Below are 19,276 nucleotides of genomic sequence, written 5' to 3' on the forward strand. Positions count from 1 at the left end.
TCACCTGCTTCATTAAGGATCATCTGGAATGCTCTTGCCTTTGGATTTGATGGTGCATTTGGTTTTGTAGCTCCTTCCCTCTTTGGGCGGTCTTTCTTTAAGTGTCCCTCTTCACCACACTTAAAGAAGACTTCTCTCTTGGCCGTGCATTCACCGGCATAGTGACCAGTCTTTCCACACTTAAAATAAGTGACTTCTCCGTCACATTTCCCGAAGTGTTTCTTTTTACACTTCTCGCACCATCTTGCTTTACCTCCTCCTCCTTCGAACTTCTTCGAACTAGACTTCGAGATTTTTCTCTTCTCATTGAACCTTGAAGATCCTTCAAACTTTCTCCTCTCACCAACTTCGACCTTGTTGGCGGCTCTACTCTAGATCATCTCTTCAACAGACTTAGCAGCCCAGATAGCCGCCTTAAGAGTAGGTATTTGGCGTACTGGCACAGCATATTCCCATGGTAGTCCCTTCGTATACTTATCGACTTTTGTTAGTTCGTCAGGGACGATGCACAAAGCAAACTCCATCTTGTCCATTAAGGCATTGGTGTATTCATCAATGGACATATTGCCCTTCTTCAATGTCAGGAATTTGTTTCTCTAGTTCTAGCAGATTTTGGGCCAAGCAGAACTTGTGTTTGAAGTGTACTAAGAACTCTGCCCATGTCAGTTGTAGTGGCTCATTAGGGATTATGGTCTTACCCAGAGTGTTCCACCAGCGAACAGCGCCACCTCTGAACTGACACACTGTATATGTGGTGTGTAGCTTGCCCTTGCAACCACATGTTATGAAGTCCAACTCCATCTCCGAGATCCAATCCATAACTCCAATTGGATCCTCTTTCGCAATGAAAGTCGATGGCTTGCAAGTTGTGAAATCCTTATACTTGCATTCGTTCCTCTCGACTCCTTCATCTTGGTTGTTCCTCCTAACCACTAGCGGTTCAGCTTGACCAACGATTCTACTGTAATTTCCTTCCTATGACTGTTCGGCGATCAGCTCAGGTTGCACAATGGGCATAGTAGTTCATCCCTATTTTCGTGCAACATCTGCTTCATCTATTCCCTTTGTTCGGCCATCATAGCCCGAATCATGGCTTGTACTCCAGCCATTGTGATTGGCTCAGGTGCAGTTGCTACTTCTAGTGCACGTTCAATCACTTGGGGTTGAGGCTGCTGATTGCCATTAGAATTTCCATTGGCAACTCCACTTCGGGTTCTTGCCATGTCGATCTATACACCAAATCAGACGTTCGGTGTGTAGTGGCGAGAATTAATATAGGGAAAATTTACTTACAATAGACGTATAAATCTCCTTATCACTCCAAAAAGTTACATGCCAGTTCTAATATCATAATTAAACGTTTAGAATCTTGAGCACATAAAATTTCCAGACCCGGTCGGCAATAGACCATAGATCCAATCAAATAATAGCATATAAGGCATATTTATAGCTATAACATAAAGCATTTAGCACATAAAAGCATTTTAGGCATCCTCCCTAAAATAAACTAGTGCTCATGTCTAAAATATAGTAGACACTCATCTCACAATCATCGCATAGCATTCTAAGTTTAAGTCTATAAATCCTACAAACTCCTAGTTCGCTCAAACTAATGTTATGATACCAACTGTGACATCCCCATTTTCACGGCCATAAAAGACCGATTTGTTTATGCTTTATTTTAAAAATCAGAGTATCCTTTTACAGAAAAGTGTTGTGTAATTTGTTCCCAGAAAAACATGATAAACATATTATCAAATCATTTCCGCATAAATGTATTTTGTTTATATTAAAACTTTGGGATGTCATTGTCAATACAGAAACATAAGCATAAATAGACCTTACATTCATTTATACTAGTAATCTACATCTCTTTTAATCTCTCAGTCTAATGTACCTTCGTATCGACACCTATGATACAAATAAACTAAGTGGGTCAGGTTGGAAACCTGGTGAGTACATAGAGATATCAATCCCACAATGTTATATCATATATATATATATATATATATATATATATATATATATATATATATATATATATATTAGAACTCACAAAATATACAATTTCACCATATATAAGCAACTTTACCCCACCCCGTCGATCCTCACAACGACACGATTTATACTCTCAGATCTAAAATCAACCTCTTTACCTAATTCATACTCCCAGATCTAAAATTTACCTCTTTACCTAATCCATACTCACGGATCGGGTATGTCTGATCCATACTCCCCGATCAATAATTTTGCCCATTCTATACTATCGGCCTAGGGACAATTGACTATGTCTTAATCCATACTACCGGATTAATGACAAATAACTATGTCTTATCCATACTCTCGGACTAAGGACTACTAACTAAGTCTAATCCATACTCTCGGATCAATGACAAATGACTATGCCCAATCCATACTCTCGGATTGATGACATATTTTAAAGTTCTACCCTCCGTGTATATCTCACTTGTACTCATAAGAATATACTACCTGATATTCCTCTTAATTAATTTAGGTTTACTCTGTATCCTAAATCATCATATATTATCATATATGCTCTTAACACGTATTTCAGGCAATAACAAATATTTCACACACATATATTTAATACTTTAATCAGTACTTGTATTAAAATCATGTTCGTGAAAGGGACTATGCACTCACATTAGTAACGTGATTTCATAGAATCTAACTAGAAACGGTGAGCGGTTCGTGATCATCGAGCTCGGGAAGGGAAACGGCCTTCGGAAAACCAGAAAGAACGAAAATAGAAGGTTTAAGGAATGAATGAGTCGAACTTGCTATTTATAGGCTGATTTTTGGTCTCCCATGTCATAACAATCAATGCTCACGTCGTGAGCCATGGCTGTATCAACCCGTAGACTTGCCATATGCGTTAATAGCTTCGAAAGGTGTCCGGATGACTTCTCACGTCGTGAGAATGATATGCTCACGTCGTGAGCTTCCAAGAGTCATCCCGTAGCCTTCCCAGGTGTTTTCTAGCCTCGATTAGTGTCCGGTTGACTCCTCACGTTGTGAGGAAACATGCTCACATCGTGAGTCCAGTCAGATTATGGTTTCTGACATGTGTCATGCTCTCAGACAGCTACATCTTTGGAAGATCATAACTTTTGCATATGAGCTCCGTTTTTGATGTTCTTTATATCCACGCGTAGGTGGAGACGTACTCTACAACTTTCATTTAGTTCACTAAGGCTAAAAAATAATATATCATAAACTCACTTTCTTTTTACGATTCCCGGTGTCATGTCGGTTTTGTCGTGAAACTTCGACAGGTCATAACTTCTTCGTTATAACTCGGATTTCGGCGTTCTTTATATGTACGGAATCCTTGTGACATATACTATAACTTAGTTAAGATTATTTATTCTAAATATTATTCTATCAAAAATTCGTTTTTGACGCTTATTGTCTCTAAATTAAGTAGCCCGAATCTGCGGGCGTTACACCCGAGGGTATTCCATCCCGAGGATGATTGGACCCATAGTATGTTGGAATTCCAACTCGATGGTTGAGGGCATGGGGTATTCCAACCTGATGGTTGAGTGGACCCATAGTATGTTGGCATTCCAACCTGATAGTTGAGGGGCCTGGGATATTCCAACTCGATGGTTGATTAGACCCATAGTATGTTGTTATTGTATATATGTTATTTGTTTGTGTGTTGGTACTTTGGGGGAAACTCACTAAGTTTCGGGCTTATAGTTTTGGGTTATGTTTCAGGTACCTCAGATGATCGCGGGAAGGCGAAGGCGTGATCATGCACCTCCTCGTGTTTTGTTTTATGATTTTGGGAAAAATCTGATATTAAACATCTTTTGAGAACTATTTTGTAAACAATGATGATTTGTGGATTGGTTTTAAAAGTTTAAAGTTTTCATGAATTTTATGGGTGTTACAAACAAATTTGAATCATGATTACTCTGGAAAAATCCAAGAAAGGTAATCATTGTGGAGAATTTCTCAAACCAAGCACGAGGTACTTGATTGAGACCATACAAAGCTTTGCGAAGCTGACAAACCTCACCCGGCTGGTGCTGAATTCCTGGGGGAGGAGACATATAAACCTCTTCATGGAGGTCACCATTCAAAAATGCATTCTTGACATTCGTTTGAAAGATCTTCCACTGTCGAACGGATGCAACTGCAATCATAGTACAGACTGTCGTCATCTTTGCCACTGGGGCAAAGGTCTCTTCATAGTCAAAACCGTACTGTTGGGAATACCCTTTTGGTACAAGTATGGCCTTGTACCATTCGACAAACTCATCAGCTTTTGTTTTTATCTTGTATACCCAACGACAACCTATCGTATGTTTCCCAGGAGGAAGGGAAACCAAATCCCATGTATGAGTCTGATGAAGAGCAGTGAGTTCCTCAGCCATAACATTTTGGCAAAGAGGATCTAAAACAGCTTCTCTATACGATTCAGGTTTAGACAGATGATGGATGATCGCTATAAATGAAGCAAATGGTCTTGATTATGTAGATTAAGCAAAATCTGGAAGCTTGATGGACTTGATAGGACAAGTAGACCTCTTGAGGGGTGGTGGTGGAGGTGGATCTTCAATTTCAACAGTCGAAGGGGCAGACTCACGAACAGGATGAGTCGAGGAACTCTATGAAAAAGTGGGTGTGTCGTGAGCTGAAGGATCAGGTGGCATAGATGGGTCTCGAGCCTCTATCTCCTCATCGAAAGGATCAATATGCAGAAGATCTGACTTCGTTACATTGTGGGTTGTAGCAGGAATCGAGTAGAAAGGAATATGTTCCAAAAATGTGACATGTCGAGAAACATATAACTTCAGACTCACAGGATCATAGCAACGGTATCCTTTTTGTCCAACACCATACCCCAAAAATAGACAAATAGCATATATTATGGGCTACAATAACCCTAGAAATTTTCGATCACGGCTCCGCCCCGAACCCCGGACGGGGGCGCACTGCTACAAAGTCTTCTAACAACGTATCAAACATTTGCTCCGATACCATGATAACATTGCCATATGATTATGATAAAGAGAAATTACAAGGTTCTCAATGAAAAGCATAAAAGCTACAAAGAATAAGCGGAGCATAAATACTAGCAAAACAAAACCTAATTGGCTAAAGACTAAAGGGCCCATAAACATGTGGGCTAATAATATATAGGGTAACAGTAAGAAAACATGTTCCTGATAATATGTTCCTGATCAATATTCCTAAATTACATCACGTAAGAAACCATCAAAATAAGAAAACATGTTCCTAATAAATATTCCTTAGAGGTGAAGATCAACTTTGATGTGTTATGTCATCATCAACACACCACTGACTGATTGAGGGGGAATTTGGGGAAATTAGAGAGGATATTGAGCGTGGGTATCAATTAAGACATTTGATTCATTTAATGATACATCGACATGACACTATCAATTAATGCGTTGGCAAAGATTTAAAATGGTGTGACAGTCAACATTACTGACTAGACAAATCATTGTTGAGTAACCTTTTCTAATATCTTATAATGACCCTTGTAACACACGAAAATAGACTTTAATCCCCTAGACTACCATAGACTACCAAAAACACATTACGGACCTTTTAAAATAAAACTGAAGAGTTTATAGGGCTAGTAGGCTACGGAGACATTATCGCTATCTTTAACTTTTGGTTGTTACTATTGCTCAAGTTTATACTTCCTTATAGGGGATCTTAAATGGTGATTGCTTCAAGACTCTAGAATTGAACATGAATTTGATGCCGATTTGGGTAGACTTTCTTAAACTTTCAACATTGTTAAGTATATGGATTTGTTTCCTAGTTAGTTTGTCAATTAGTAGGTATATATCATATATTTTGTCAATTATCTATCGTGTACTTCAATGACCCATGTGCATAAGTTACGTCTCTACATTTATTTTTTAATTTCCACAATGCTCATGATGCTAGGTTTGACTTCAGGATGTAGATAATTAGGCTATTCACGCCACCCTCATTCTACTTATTCTTACAGTTGGTTCTTCTATTTCATATATGAAATAGAGCGGGCGATTCTGAATTGATTAAGACAACAATAAAATTGTATGTGGTAACAAAAATCAACTTGTCTAGAAATAAACTAATTTTAAATCATCATAAAAACACCACCCACTCTTTTTGCCAATTTTCCACATGATATAATCAAACGTTTAGGTGATGTATATTTTATGGTAAGAATTAACCGTAATATATATATATATATATATATATATATATATATATATATATATATATATATATATATATATATATATATATATATATAACATTGGAGTTCAGGATATTAATGTACATTATGTACGGATGGATATAAATTGAGAAGAATCAAAATCAACCAAACAGTGTTTAATATTAAATTAAGAGGAGTGGATCTCAAGAATATAAGCATACCTTGGCTAACATAAATGATAAACCCCAAACCCAAACAAACTAATCCCTTGAACATGGTAAGACTTATTCTACCTAATAAATAGTTATAGGAACAAACTAATATCTATGAATGTGAACTCTCATATTAGAATAAATCAAAATACTATGATCAGGCAAGTGGCTTTGTTATTAATTAAAGTGGGGGGTTTTTAACTTTTTATGATGATTTAAAACTAGTTTATGTTCTTTTAGTTTAAAATACAAAGGAAGATACCCTTTTCAATTCCTTGTTCCTAACCTGGATATCAAGTTAAAGAAATGACTATTATCTATGCCCTTTTCATTGTTGCTTCTTTACAGGCTCCGGTAAGTATAAGGGGATATATATATATATATATATATATATATATATATATATATATATATATATATATATATATATATATATATATAAGGCCTTTTGCTAGAATATACAAAGTGTTTGTTGTCTTGTTAGTTTCAATAACTTGTGAGATATATTTAATATTTCAGAAGTGAAATAGATGAATTGACTGCTAGAATAAAAATATACATTCAAGTCCAGACAGGCTAATCTTTTACATATATATATATAAACCCAAAAGTCAAACATGGCATATCATCAAACTTGCACAAGTTAAAAATATATATGGAATGACGCATCTTTGAGTCGTTCGAAGGTGTAAGTCATTGTATTATTTGATTTAATTAAGATAAGAGACTGCATGTTGATGAGTCATTGAAGTACAAGATTGATACGTGATAAATTATTAAAAGATGGCCCGTGCCTTAGTATGTAAGATTACTTGTGTAATTTATAAATTTGAGATACATACACATAAAACAATGAACGTAGAGAGAGTACCTATTTATTAAAACAAATAATAAGTAACTATATAATAAAAACTAAAATGAGAAAAAAACAAAAGTTGGGGTAAATGTTCATTTTAGAGACATTTAACAAGATTCATGGACTAAGCACGCAACTTTTGCCAACCACAGTGACCATCCGAGAATAAGTTTCAAAACTTGGACCTAAAGTGCAGAATAGTGGAAACCACAGGGACCAAAACTGTAATTTAGTCTTCTTGTAAAAAAATCAAAATCTAAATCATATCATGTCATGTTTAGCGCTTGAAAACCATTTCACTGCTTACCATTCCATCAGCACCAATAAGTGATAACCTATCTTCAAACACATCTACATATCCAAACGCATCTATGCCAGGCTGGCATTCCAAAGCTGCTTCAAGTACTCGATGATGTACTCCATGAGAGTCAACAGAGTGTCCCCCATGATGATCATGACCACATAAACAAACCTTCACACAATCATACCTATGAATTACATCCCTAACTTCATCATAATTCCACAAAATTGCATCATTCGATGTGGATCCAGGATCTAGGGGAACATGACAGCATACAACAACTTTTTGGTTCGAGTTTGTTGCATCTTGGAGTATGTTGTCTAACCATTTCAACTGTTCTTTCCCAACTCCACCATTGAATTTCACAAATCTTCTTTCAAGATTCACTAGCCCATTAGGACTATCTTTGTTGGAATTAGGGTTTTTTTCGTTTAGAAAGTTCAAGGCTTGAATTGTGTGAGGATGATCATGAGGCCAACCAATTGCGCTGATGTCATACCCATCAAGAACAACGAATCTGTATTCTGGGATTGGGGAAAAATCATAGTAAGCATGGGGATGATGACTAGGAATGGACAACAATGGAAGCAACTTGCTGCGAGGAAGATTGTAGAGACAGTGGTTTCCGATTATATGATATGTAGGACCATTGAAATTTTGAAATTCTTTAATTACTTTACAAACAGCATCTAGTGATTGGTCTTTGGGACATTTTCCATCAACAATGTCGCCAAGATTTAGTGAGAATTTGATATCTTGGTGATTATTCCATTTCTTTACTGCTCTTTGTAACACGAGCATGCTGTTTCTATAGTATCGAGGTACACCAAGGAATGAATACCCATCGGGAATGTCTGCATACTGGACATCTGTGATAACCCCAAATGAGAAAAGAGGTGCTAATCCATTTGGGTGGCCCATTCTTTGATTAGTATCCTATGAAAAAATCAAGAAGATATCAAATTATGCATGATATGGTTCATGATTGTTGCACTTGATGTCAAAATTCATCAAATGTTTGAATTTGTATCAGGAATCAACCTAAAGTTATAACATGGCCAACATGTAAAGTCTTGTATGATCTACAATTGACATGTATTTGTGCCACTTACCTTGACTAGATTGGTAGGGCTGACGTATACATGGTAATTTCCTTATGCTTAAAGATGAAAACAATAAAGAATAGCTTATCAAAACAAAGGATTCTGGCAGATAAGGTCCCCATGAGAATCACTTTAGCAAGGAATAGTTTCAATTTTTAAGTGGTTTTGACTCTTGAGTAATGCTTTAGGGATAGGATATGCTCCACGAAGCAATTGGCCAGAAGCAGCATATTTTATATTCACAGAAATTGCCAGAAGCAGATACTTTTTATTCGAGACAAATTGCCACAAGTTTCGTATACGTATTGTCGAATCTAACCCTTCGTAAAGCAGTTCCAAATTCGTTGTAAACTATAGAATAGCAATCATGTATTATATACGTATGATTCTGTTAAGAGCATCTACTCTACTACATGGTGTAGAGCAATAAGCTCGAAACAATATTCCCAATAAATTAGCTTAAACTCGAAGCGTATCTGAGATACGAACTATTTTAGAAACAATGGCAGCCAACAAATAACAAACTGGAAATAACATATATAATTGCAGGAACTAATTAACGGCAACTACGAGAATCGAGTGGAACCATGAGAAACTTACAATCAAAGTGAGCTCCAAATTGGATCAACAGATAGAGAGAATGCAGGAAAGCGAGAGATCGTGAATCAACTACGAGAATCTTCAACGATGAAATAAAATTTTTGGGAAATGTTCTTCCGATAACAATGGGAAAAATGAGAATCTTAATGGGTGTTATAGAGAGACCTGTTGCCTTCAAAAGTCAAGAACACGGGGCACGTGACACAAGAAAATTATTTAATTTATAACTTTATTAAAAAAAAAAAAACAATAGATTTAATACATTGCGAAAACTAAGAAAATCCAAAACAAATCGAAATTTGGACTTATCCTTTAAAAATAGTTCATTTTCAAAGCAAACTAGACCGTTCAACTAAAATAAAGTTTTTAAAACAATTAAAATGACAAGTCTGCTATTTCAAAAATAATATGCCCAACTTTATATTTTCAAAAGAAATAATAAAAGTTAAATAGTCTTATTTGTGGATGGATCTACCTTTTTCTCTTTGTTTGTGTGGCAACGATTGATTCTTGTATGGACAACTGTAAATTGCAAGTGTATTGTAGTAGTAACTTCCTATTCATTTCGCTTCACAATAGTTATATATTAGATTACTACGCAACCAGGATATTTTATACGAAAATAAATAAATGTAACAAAACAAAACAAACATTCTAATGAAATAAATGAGATTAAATCCGTAAACCGCCTTTTATTGATATGAACCAGTCGAACATAAAATTATTATTGTACTCAGCAGCAGGCAAGTTTTCCTATTCTTCAAGACACTCAATACATTATGGGGCTCTTTCCATTTTTAGCACCACCACCAAGAATCTGATTGATAAGTTTCTCCGGCAGTCTTTTTGTTGCCTGACAACAAAATTTAATTTTGAATTATTATTATTAACAACAGTTATAAGGCCCCAATGCCCCCGCAAAAAGCCCAATCCACATTGGAAATTTGTAGAAATATGGAAAAACTAACCTGATAATGTCTCATATGCAGGATTGGTTCACAACCTACATCTGCAATTAATTTCCCTTTGGGTGTAAGTAAGCTAAATCGCCCAGCTTCATACCCTCTAAGACCTTCTTTTCCAAGTGGTAGCCCATTACACACTTTCACAAGTGACGTAAGGGAGTTCATCTATCAACAACAAATATCACCCATTAATTTCCCCAACTAACTTTCTAAGCCCAAGGGTAAAATAGTCATTATCCCATTTTGAAAAGAAAAAAAAAAAAAAAACAGACACTAAGTTTTGAACTGAATCTGAATAAATGTGCAAGTAAATGACCATTCTACCCTTGTGTTTAGAAGTAGAAGTGATAGATACATCACAAACTGACCTTCATATATGGACACGATGCACAACCACCATGAAGAGAACACCCCTCGCCACTTGCAACACCAGGAATCACAGACAAATCACCCAAATCAGATGAACTTTGTGAAGAAGTTCTTGTCATTGAATCGGATGAAACAGGAAAAACTATCTCCACACTCACTTTTCCTTCCCTCAAAGAAGAAGATTCTGGAGAGCCTAAGAGTCCACGAACTGCTGCAACAATGGAGGTCAGCATTCCTGATTCTGTTCCTAGTACAAACTGAAGGTGGTCATCCACATTTCTATCAAGAGCCTCTTGTACTCTTGTTTTTATAAAATCAAGTATGTTTTGGGTGGACCCCACCACCCCCATTCCTCTTCTTTTAGCTTCCATAGCTAATGAAAACATTTCACCAGGGACCTCAAAATGGGCTGTGAGAAATGCATCACAATACATGTCATTGATCTTTTCCACAACTTCATGACCAAACATGTGATGAACAAGGCATGTTCCATCCTGACAAAAAACAATTCATTACTAAAATGAGAAAGAAAAAGAAAAAAAAAAGACATAATTTGGTTGCAAAAAGAAACATCAAGACACCTATGTAAAAATGTTACAAATCATAGCAACTTGATTACCTGAAAATAATGGAGTCGAGGCAACAACGCCTTGATTGAGTTTCTAGTATGATCTGGATGTATCTTGGCTATTTCTTCATCAGTCATCAATGTCATCTGCTTGAATAACTCCACAATGTTTGCACCCATGTAGGAATCAGGTCCATACCACACATTCAAGTTTGGTACTTCAGCAAAAGCCTGATAAATAAATAACCACATCCACATGTATGATTGGATTAATAAGATGAAAGATATGTATAAATTGGAAAAGTGGTAGTGCCCAAATGAAAATGAGAAAGAACCTGTAAGATAGTTTGCACAACGTTTGAAGAAGTGCATGTAATGGTAGGTACAAGTTCATGTGAATGGGCTTTTGTTTCTAATGAGGTATTTATGTAAACAACATGTAAAGAAGGTGAAGAAGTAGTAGAAGCTCCAGATAGATAATCCATGTAAGCAGGACTGGATGCAGCTTCAGCCAATGAACACCCAATCTGTTCATCAGACATTCTGTACACACCAACCTGCAATAATCCCCATGTAAAGTCGCTAATTACATTAGAATAAGATATTTAAAGGTTGAATTTGAATACCTCTGGAAAACCTGCTTGATCAAGAATTGCACGAACATTTTCTGACATGAAATCTACACCTAAAACAGCTATGAATTTGCATCCTGCTTTTGCCATAGTAACAGCACTGTCTGCCATAAGCAATGAATCGGATATATAAATGTGAGGCCAATGCTTCTGTGCAGAAGTTAGAACGCCTTGGACCTCAGGATCCATGTAAAAATGTGCAACAACACCAATTTGCTTTTCCTTCAGCAATTTCGTAAGTTCTTCAACTTTTGCTTCATCGGGGAACAAAAATCTGGCCTGCAATTAACCAATTATAGTAAGGATTAGGATTTCAAGAAATGAAAAGAAGTGATCTTGTAAGAAGAAATACCAATTAAATCCCAACCAGATTCGTTATAATTTGTAAGACGATTCTTTTTCTATTAATGTATGAAACTATCATGCCCCTAATTATAGTATAAGGTCCAAACTTGATTTTCTTCTTATGGTAAGAATTAATCAATCACATTAAGCAAGAAAGTAAAAAACAGAACGAAAAACCCTTACCTGCGCTTCAGCAAAACTCCCTTTCGCGCCAATTCCTTCCGCCGTGATCACCATAGACGGAAAAGGGTTCCCGATGGGCTTCCCTTCTCGAGCCGCCACCAGAGCCTTCGTCCTTTTCTGCATGCTAATCAACACATTATGCCAAGTATTCACCCTCGAATCAATTTTCCCTCCATGCAAACCAGCAACATTCAGATCCCCCAGATCTTCCGTCTTCAGTCCCAAAACTTCCTCCGGTGTGGCCCCATCGAGCACCGAAATCAAACAGGAGCAGAAACCTTTGGTAATCTCCGAATCACTGTCAGCTAAGAACCTCATCTTTCCATCCGCGTCCATCCTCACACCCAGCCACACCTGCGCCGTACACCCCATCACTCGATTTACCGGAACTTTCAGCGAGTCGTCGAACTGCGGTAGAAGGTTCGCGTAGTGGAGGAGGCGCTTAACGCGGTCAATTGACTCAGATATGGAATTGAATTCGGATGCAAGGCTGTGAAGCTTCGATATAGCAGAGGCGTGGTGGTCGGATGTGAGGGACGGAGTAATAGCAACAGCCGAGCATGCAAACGTGGATCTAGGGTTTCCAGTAATATGCATCATAGGAGAAGAAGAATTGAGCCCCAACTGAACGGTTTTGAAGAAAGTAAAAGAGGGAAGAGGGAATCTAGTTGTAGGCTTAGGATTAATAACTGCGTTATTGAAGCATGCCATGCCGAATGTTGCAGAGTCCATCGCCGGAAAAGTTAAGCGCCGCCGCTGCCTGTGAAGAGAGCGAAGGTGATGGATGTCGTGGAGACTGGAGAGAGCTCGAGAAACCTTGGCTTTAATGAACAGGAGCGATAGGCGATATTACAGAGGCAATGTATTTTATCTTTGATTACCCGCGAAAATGAAAATTAATTCTATTTTTATTTTAAAATAATTATAATATTTTTCTAAATTTTGATTTAAGTCTTTCAATATTATTACTTTGGTACCAATTATACAAAAAGAATTGTAATAATTTTCCTAGTAGTTATATCTTTGTTTTATATTTTGCTTTAAAAAGAAATCAGTGGTTATTATGAAATATTTAAGATGACTGTTGGTTGGAATCTGTAAGTTGTTATATATGTAAATATGAGAAAAGTCAAAAAGTCCACTTTTTATATAAGAAAATGCAGAATATTTTGCAAAAGAAAATCTAGTGCAAATATCACACACAAAAGACAAAACATCCGAATCTCATTTGATTTCCAATTGAATTTCCAACACTACTTGAATTTACACTAAATCTCCTATTAGAAAGCATTAAGAATATTTTATATGGTTTGTGTTGCGAATTATATTTTATCACACATAACTATATATTATTAATGGATCGTTTTTCCTTTGGGTAACGATGTTATGAGAAGTGAACTAGTCAAGTTCGATGAAGCACTGTAAATCTTCGTTTTGTATTCTCTTATATACATTTTTTACATCTCTGTAATTATATTTGTATATCGTTGTTGAGAAATTATATAAAACCAGTTTGTGGCTATAAATGTCTTCCAAGGTTGCACCTAGATTTTTATTTTCTTTTACATGTTAAATTTTTTCATATAAGACGTAATGAAAAGGGGGAAAAGGATAAGGGACGTCTACCATAAACTATAATTTCAATATTATAATATTTTTTCGATGATTTGTTTTATTAAGATTAACATTCACAAATTCAATAGACGTCGTTTCTATTTTGGTTTATTTGCATGTTTTTCGCTTTGTTGTGCACTGAGGTATTATAACTCTGTTTTTAGTGTAAAAAGGTTAATTTTTGTTGGAACACCATGTTGACATGAGTTGAAGTTTGGTGATTTGTAATCATAAAATTTTGGTTAACAACATTGAGCTTGACTTGACTTTGATAGATGAATGTTGTAAACAAAGTCGTCCACTTAATCTTAAAATAAAATTGGACTGGAATAAGCAATAAAGATGAATATTAGGGTTATGAAGCGCCTTTGCCTTTTGCCATCGACTTGAGCCGTATATAGCTTTGACAACCATAAGAAACGTAGAGGTGGTTTCTATCGTTATAAACTTTCTTCATCACAATTAAAAATATATAATTTCAAGTGAATCTAAGACGTTTGTTTTCTTCTAAAACAAATGTAAAAACAGAACAATATGAAGTAACTAGCAGAAATATTTTGAGAAAACGATAAAAAAAAAAAAAGTTAAAATAATCTCAAAAGGTATTTTAAAAAAATGGATATGAGCGTGAATCTGAAAGGTATGTATTTGCATAGATTCTGGTAGGGACTACTAAGAGCAACCCCAACCCACCATGGAACGAAAGGTCGCCGGACCTTATTCCTCCTACTCATTTACTTTTGAGTTTTGACCAATAACCAACCCAAATATTCTCTATTTTGAGATAATTAAAAATTCCCGATTTTTACCATCATTTCATTTTTATAATTATATTTTATGACAAAAGACATGGCCATTACATTGTGGAACATAAGAACATAAAGAAAACAATTTCCATTACCCACCATCAATAGACAATAGTTAGTACAAAACATGAAAACAAGCTTGGTTTCTCAATCAGATTGAATGATTATCATGAAAACACCATATCATATCATAATACCATACATACCACCTAGGCTAGGAAGAGTTGAAGAGTTAGTTAGGTCTCTCTCTTTTCTTTTCTACATTTTGTTTGTTTGTTTGTTTGTACATAAATTTGACTTCAAGGTGGTCAATGAGATGTGTGACAGCAGAGCAGTAGGAACACAAAACATACCCTTGAGCTTCACGGGTAATAAAAATATCTACAGCAAAAACATCCTTCCTTCCTTCCTTCTGTGTGCAGATTGACCACCACATATTCTGTTTTGATATTGTTAGTATCGTCTACTAAGATTGTCCCTGGTGAAGAAAGGATGTCTTAATGCTGCACGTGCTGTTACCCTCTCCAATGGATCATATCTTAATAGCCCTTGCAAAAGATGAATCAAATCCCCTGCTGAATGGTCTACATGCTGCATTATCAAATTCTGCATCATCCATCACACACAACCAACTTAGAATCCCATTATTCGCTAAAAAAGAGATGAGATCACTTTGTATTGTATAGATAGAACTAGAACAAACCTGAAGCCGAGGTAGCTTCATCACAGCTTTAATACTTTCTCTTGATGTAGCCCCTTCTGGCCAATCTAACCTTCCCTTCCGAACATACTTCTCTGCATGTCGGCTGTTAATTGTACACACAAACAAAACAAAACAACTTAGTTACTTACTTACTTACTTATAACAAATAATAATAAGTACACACAAAGAGAGAAAAATGACTAACTCTGCTTTCTTCAACATGTGTGTAGGCAATGGGCCAAGAACCCTCTCCATCATTGCAAGATGTTCCAAGTTTTCATGTGTTTGAAACAATGCTTCCCCCTATCCAATTCCAAATTACAAATCAAGGAGGAGTGGGTTCAGTTGCTTATAATAGATGAAATGGAATCAGTTATTACATTCCATTAAATACTACACTAGCTTTTACTGTTCTTACCGAGCAAAGTTCCACCAAAATACAGCCAACACTCCATATATCACATGGATAACTCCATCCAAGCCCTATATAAATCACAACAAAAGTAAGAACACCAACCAACACACAACAACCAAAATAAACATCAAACTAACAACAAAAATAACTACCTAATATAACTTCCGGTGCACGATAGTGACGTGTGGACACTATGTAGCTTTGGTCCTGTCTGTCATATGTTGTACTACCAAAGTCAATCACCTTAATAGCACTCGATTTCGGAACCCTTTTAGAAAAAGAACTATCTTTTGGTGACCTCGATGAACCCTAAAAACAAAAAACAAAATTACAATCACAAACTTTAAAAAAAAAAAAAAACACCTTATAACCCCACAAAAGATATAAATATAAATCATACCTTGTAATCAGGAACTTTCACATACTCTGGAGACACGAGAAGTATGTTTTCAGGCTTCAAATCAGTGTGAATCAGCCTCAAATCATGCATAACTGCAATTAAATCCAACAACACAAAATCAGAAACTTGAAAAAAAAAAATTCAATACACATCCAAGAAAACTTTTGAGACTTTTTAAGCATGCACATTAAGAGGTTCAGAGACAAAAAGAATATTATATAAAAGTGACTAGCTTAAGTGATTTACTACACACATGCAATACATTCCAAGAGTTGTCTGCCAATCTCCCGAACTAGGTCAATGGGAAATGAGCGATAATTGTTTTTGCGTAGAAAATCATATAAGCTTGGTCCAAGCTTCTCAAAAACCTGTTGACACACCATTTAAAAATGCACCCAAAGTTCTTAACCCCATAACCACTTTCTCAATCTGGTGAAACAAATCCACCACATTAATCATATTATCATTCATATACTTACAATACACATATGGTTACGATAGTCAAACCAGTTCCTTATTTGCACACAACTGCAAAGATTAAAACAAATTTAACAAAAAAAAACACAACACAACATTCCATTAGACAAGAGCCAAAATGGGAATTTGTGTAACTCACCGATTGCCTCCTTTGTCATGTTTACCAAGTTGTTGTAACACATCGATCTCTATCATTGCTGCCTCACGATATTTCTTTATGCCACGAACAATTTTTATTGCCACCATTTCCTTTCTTTCCTTGTCCCAACATTCCAAGACTTGTCCAAATGTACCTGAATTATACATGTATCAATGAAATTAGTCAATATAAAGATACATTACAGACAAGTAGATGTAATTCGTTCATTAAATGTACCCACCTTCTCCCATTTTCCCATGAATCTTATCTGCAAGTCACACAATCAAACAAAGAAAGAAAAGAATTAATCAGTATCGAACATATATATATATATATATATATATATATATATATATATATATAGATATATATCCAAAAAACAAGTCAACAAACATAAGTTTTATGAGTCTATAAATAAAGAGTAAAAAACTATTGTTTCCTATTGATTTGTATTCTATTAGCAACTATGCAAGCAAGAAAATGAAGTTTCTTTGATGGTGATGAAGGGTAGTTACATCGGGAAGTTAGATTATCACCAAGTGCAAACACATAATGACCATCTTTATCATCTTGGCGCCATGGGGGAGAAGCATTTCGAGCCACACGCTTAACAAGGGGAGAACTAATGTGGTCTGATGGTGCTCGCTGAGGTGCAAAGCTTGCCACATTTCCAATCTCTTGTCCACAAAATAATCCTAGCTGAGCCTACACACAGGCATCCATACATGTTCCTTTCAATATGCATAATTATATCCTAACCATTTGATTTTTGATACATCATAGCAGCCCATTCATCACAATTTTCAAACATTGTTAATATCATGTCAACGATAACAACACAAACATGATGTTTAGATTCGTTAAAAGACACCGGAAAGATATTACTATAACAAACAAGTAGTTGTTCCTTTTTTATAGAAGACTCAATCTTCATGAATATTAACACGTTAAGAGAGATTAATCTCTGCGACATGCTATTATTCCAAGGTTCTCTCATCAAGAAACACCTTAAACTATAATCCTATCTGGAAAAGATAATCGGATAACTTTCAACAATCATACGGACAAAATAAAGAGAAATGTTTTAAGAAAAAAAAAAGTTCACGAAAACAGGAGAGCAGACGCATAATCGCAGAGCACATCCAACCCTGATTCACCGAACAGAACCACAAGGAAATCAATACAAGGCTAAATTATAACATAAACAACAAAACCACAGAAATCGTGATAGATCTTAAGTATATACATCGAGATTTCTAGCTAAATCAGAACACAAAACGATTAGATCGAGCAGATCACAATTTTTTAATATACTAATTTCAATACGATCTAGCAAAAGAAAGCACTAAAACAACAAAACCACAAAAATTAGAGAAATCGAAAGAAAATAAAAAGATATATACCTTCGGTGGTGGAGGAACCACATCCCAGCCCAATCTCTGTCGCTTCCTCGGCCTGAGATCCAATTGACCCATGGGAAACTCCGTAACACGCTCCATCTCCATAATCGTATGCGATTCGTAAAGAAACTCGTTGATTGATGATCAGAAAACCGACTAGGTATTCAGAGAGACGATCTTGAAGAGATAATACTGTAATCGGGTGAGATCTGTGATGGAAAACCCAACCCTAACGCAACCCTAATATTGACCAAACAATCAAGCGTTGGGCGGTGAACGTGCATCCATCCGTACACGTGTCTTATGTTGTAGACGTTGATAAAGCTTTATTTCCTAAGCCATTGGTGTGTTGACCGTGGTTAGGTTTATGGATCTATTTAAACTACGGTTAGATCTAACTATGGTTTGACAGCCAAATTGGTGTGTTGACCGTAGTTAGGTTCATTGGCGTGTTGACCTTAGTTAGTTATTTTATTTTATTTTTTAGTTAATTGATGAGGCTTTATTTCCTAACATGTTTTTTCTTTTCTAATAAATTACTATAGTTTTTGTCTTGTGGTTGTTATTAATCTGGAGTTTTAGTTTAACTTTTTTTTTAATTATAATGATTTTTTTATTGGTTTTAAAATCATTAAAGGACAGATTGTATAACCATAAGACCAACTCTAATGAATACATAAAACTAGTATTTTGATGTGAAAATGCATTTCAATAGATTAAACTCAACACAAAAATAATATGATTGAATAGTGGCTTTTATATTTTGTGTAATATTGTTCATCACACCAAAACACATTTTTTGAAATTTTTAATACTATTTTTGTTAGCTTTTATAACTTTTACAATTTTATTAATTGTTATAGTTTATATTATCATATTAAAATATGTTTTTTTGTAAATTTTTAATGTGTGGTTGGAATAGAAAAATATTTTAATGTTAAAAATACACTAATTTAATGTTTTTCTAATGGTAT

The 19,276-nt window shown here is 35.6% G+C and overlaps 3 protein-coding genes across 6 annotated transcripts; all 3 read right to left on the minus strand.

Annotated features, from left to right (window-relative positions):
• Nucleotides 1-7,199: 7,199 nt before the first annotated feature.
• Nucleotides 7,200-9,861, minus strand: LOC145107651 (manganese-dependent ADP-ribose/CDP-alcohol diphosphatase-like protein). The gene is made up of 3 exons (XM_079044586.1): nucleotides 9,762-9,861; nucleotides 9,287-9,458; nucleotides 7,200-8,519 (listed from the first exon to the last, which is right to left on the minus strand). Exon 3 carries the CDS (start codon nucleotides 8,502-8,504, stop codon nucleotides 7,560-7,562), a length of 945 nt encoding a protein of 314 aa, XP_078900712.1. The 5' UTR covers nucleotides 8,505-8,519; nucleotides 9,287-9,458; nucleotides 9,762-9,861; the 3' UTR covers nucleotides 7,200-7,559.
• Nucleotides 9,862-9,958: 97 nt separating this feature from the next.
• On the minus strand, nucleotides 9,959-13,200 carry QS (quinolinate synthase). The gene is made up of 7 exons (XM_079044585.1): nucleotides 12,349-13,200; nucleotides 11,815-12,099; nucleotides 11,524-11,745; nucleotides 11,240-11,419; nucleotides 10,620-11,114; nucleotides 10,255-10,416; nucleotides 9,959-10,139 (listed from the first exon to the last, which is right to left on the minus strand). Exons 1-7 carry the CDS (start codon nucleotides 13,078-13,080, stop codon nucleotides 10,056-10,058), a joined length of 2,160 nt encoding a protein of 719 aa, XP_078900711.1. The 5' UTR covers nucleotides 13,081-13,200; the 3' UTR covers nucleotides 9,959-10,055.
• Nucleotides 13,201-14,841: 1,641 nt separating this feature from the next.
• LOC145107652 (LAMMER-type protein kinase AFC2) lies at nucleotides 14,842-18,544 on the minus strand. Of its 4 annotated transcripts, none has more exons than XM_079044588.1 (12): nucleotides 18,306-18,544; nucleotides 17,439-17,607; nucleotides 17,144-17,170; nucleotides 16,903-17,056; nucleotides 16,766-16,814; nucleotides 16,540-16,654; nucleotides 16,287-16,378; nucleotides 16,039-16,195; nucleotides 15,890-15,954; nucleotides 15,677-15,774; nucleotides 15,472-15,574; nucleotides 14,842-15,374 (listed from the first exon to the last, which is right to left on the minus strand). In XM_079044588.1, the coding sequence occupies exons 1-12, from the start codon at nucleotides 18,405-18,407 to the stop codon at nucleotides 15,222-15,224; spliced, it is 1,284 nt and encodes a 427-aa protein (XP_078900714.1). In that variant the 5' UTR covers nucleotides 18,408-18,544; the 3' UTR covers nucleotides 14,842-15,221. The 4 variants fall into 4 exon arrangements, with proteins under 4 accessions (XP_078900714.1, XP_078900713.1, XP_078900715.1 ...); XM_079044587.1 differs by having other exon boundaries at nucleotides 17,418-17,607; nucleotides 18,306-18,540; XM_079044589.1 differs by lacking the exon at nucleotides 17,439-17,607 and having other exon boundaries at nucleotides 18,306-18,533.
• Nucleotides 18,545-19,276: the final 732 nt, after the last annotated feature.

This window comes from Lactuca virosa, chromosome 4, assembly GCF_052849685.1.
Source record: "Lactuca virosa cultivar CGN04683 chromosome 4, Lactuca_virosa_CGN04683_v6, whole genome shotgun sequence".
NCBI lineage: Eukaryota > Viridiplantae > Streptophyta > Magnoliopsida > Asterales > Asteraceae > Lactuca > Lactuca virosa.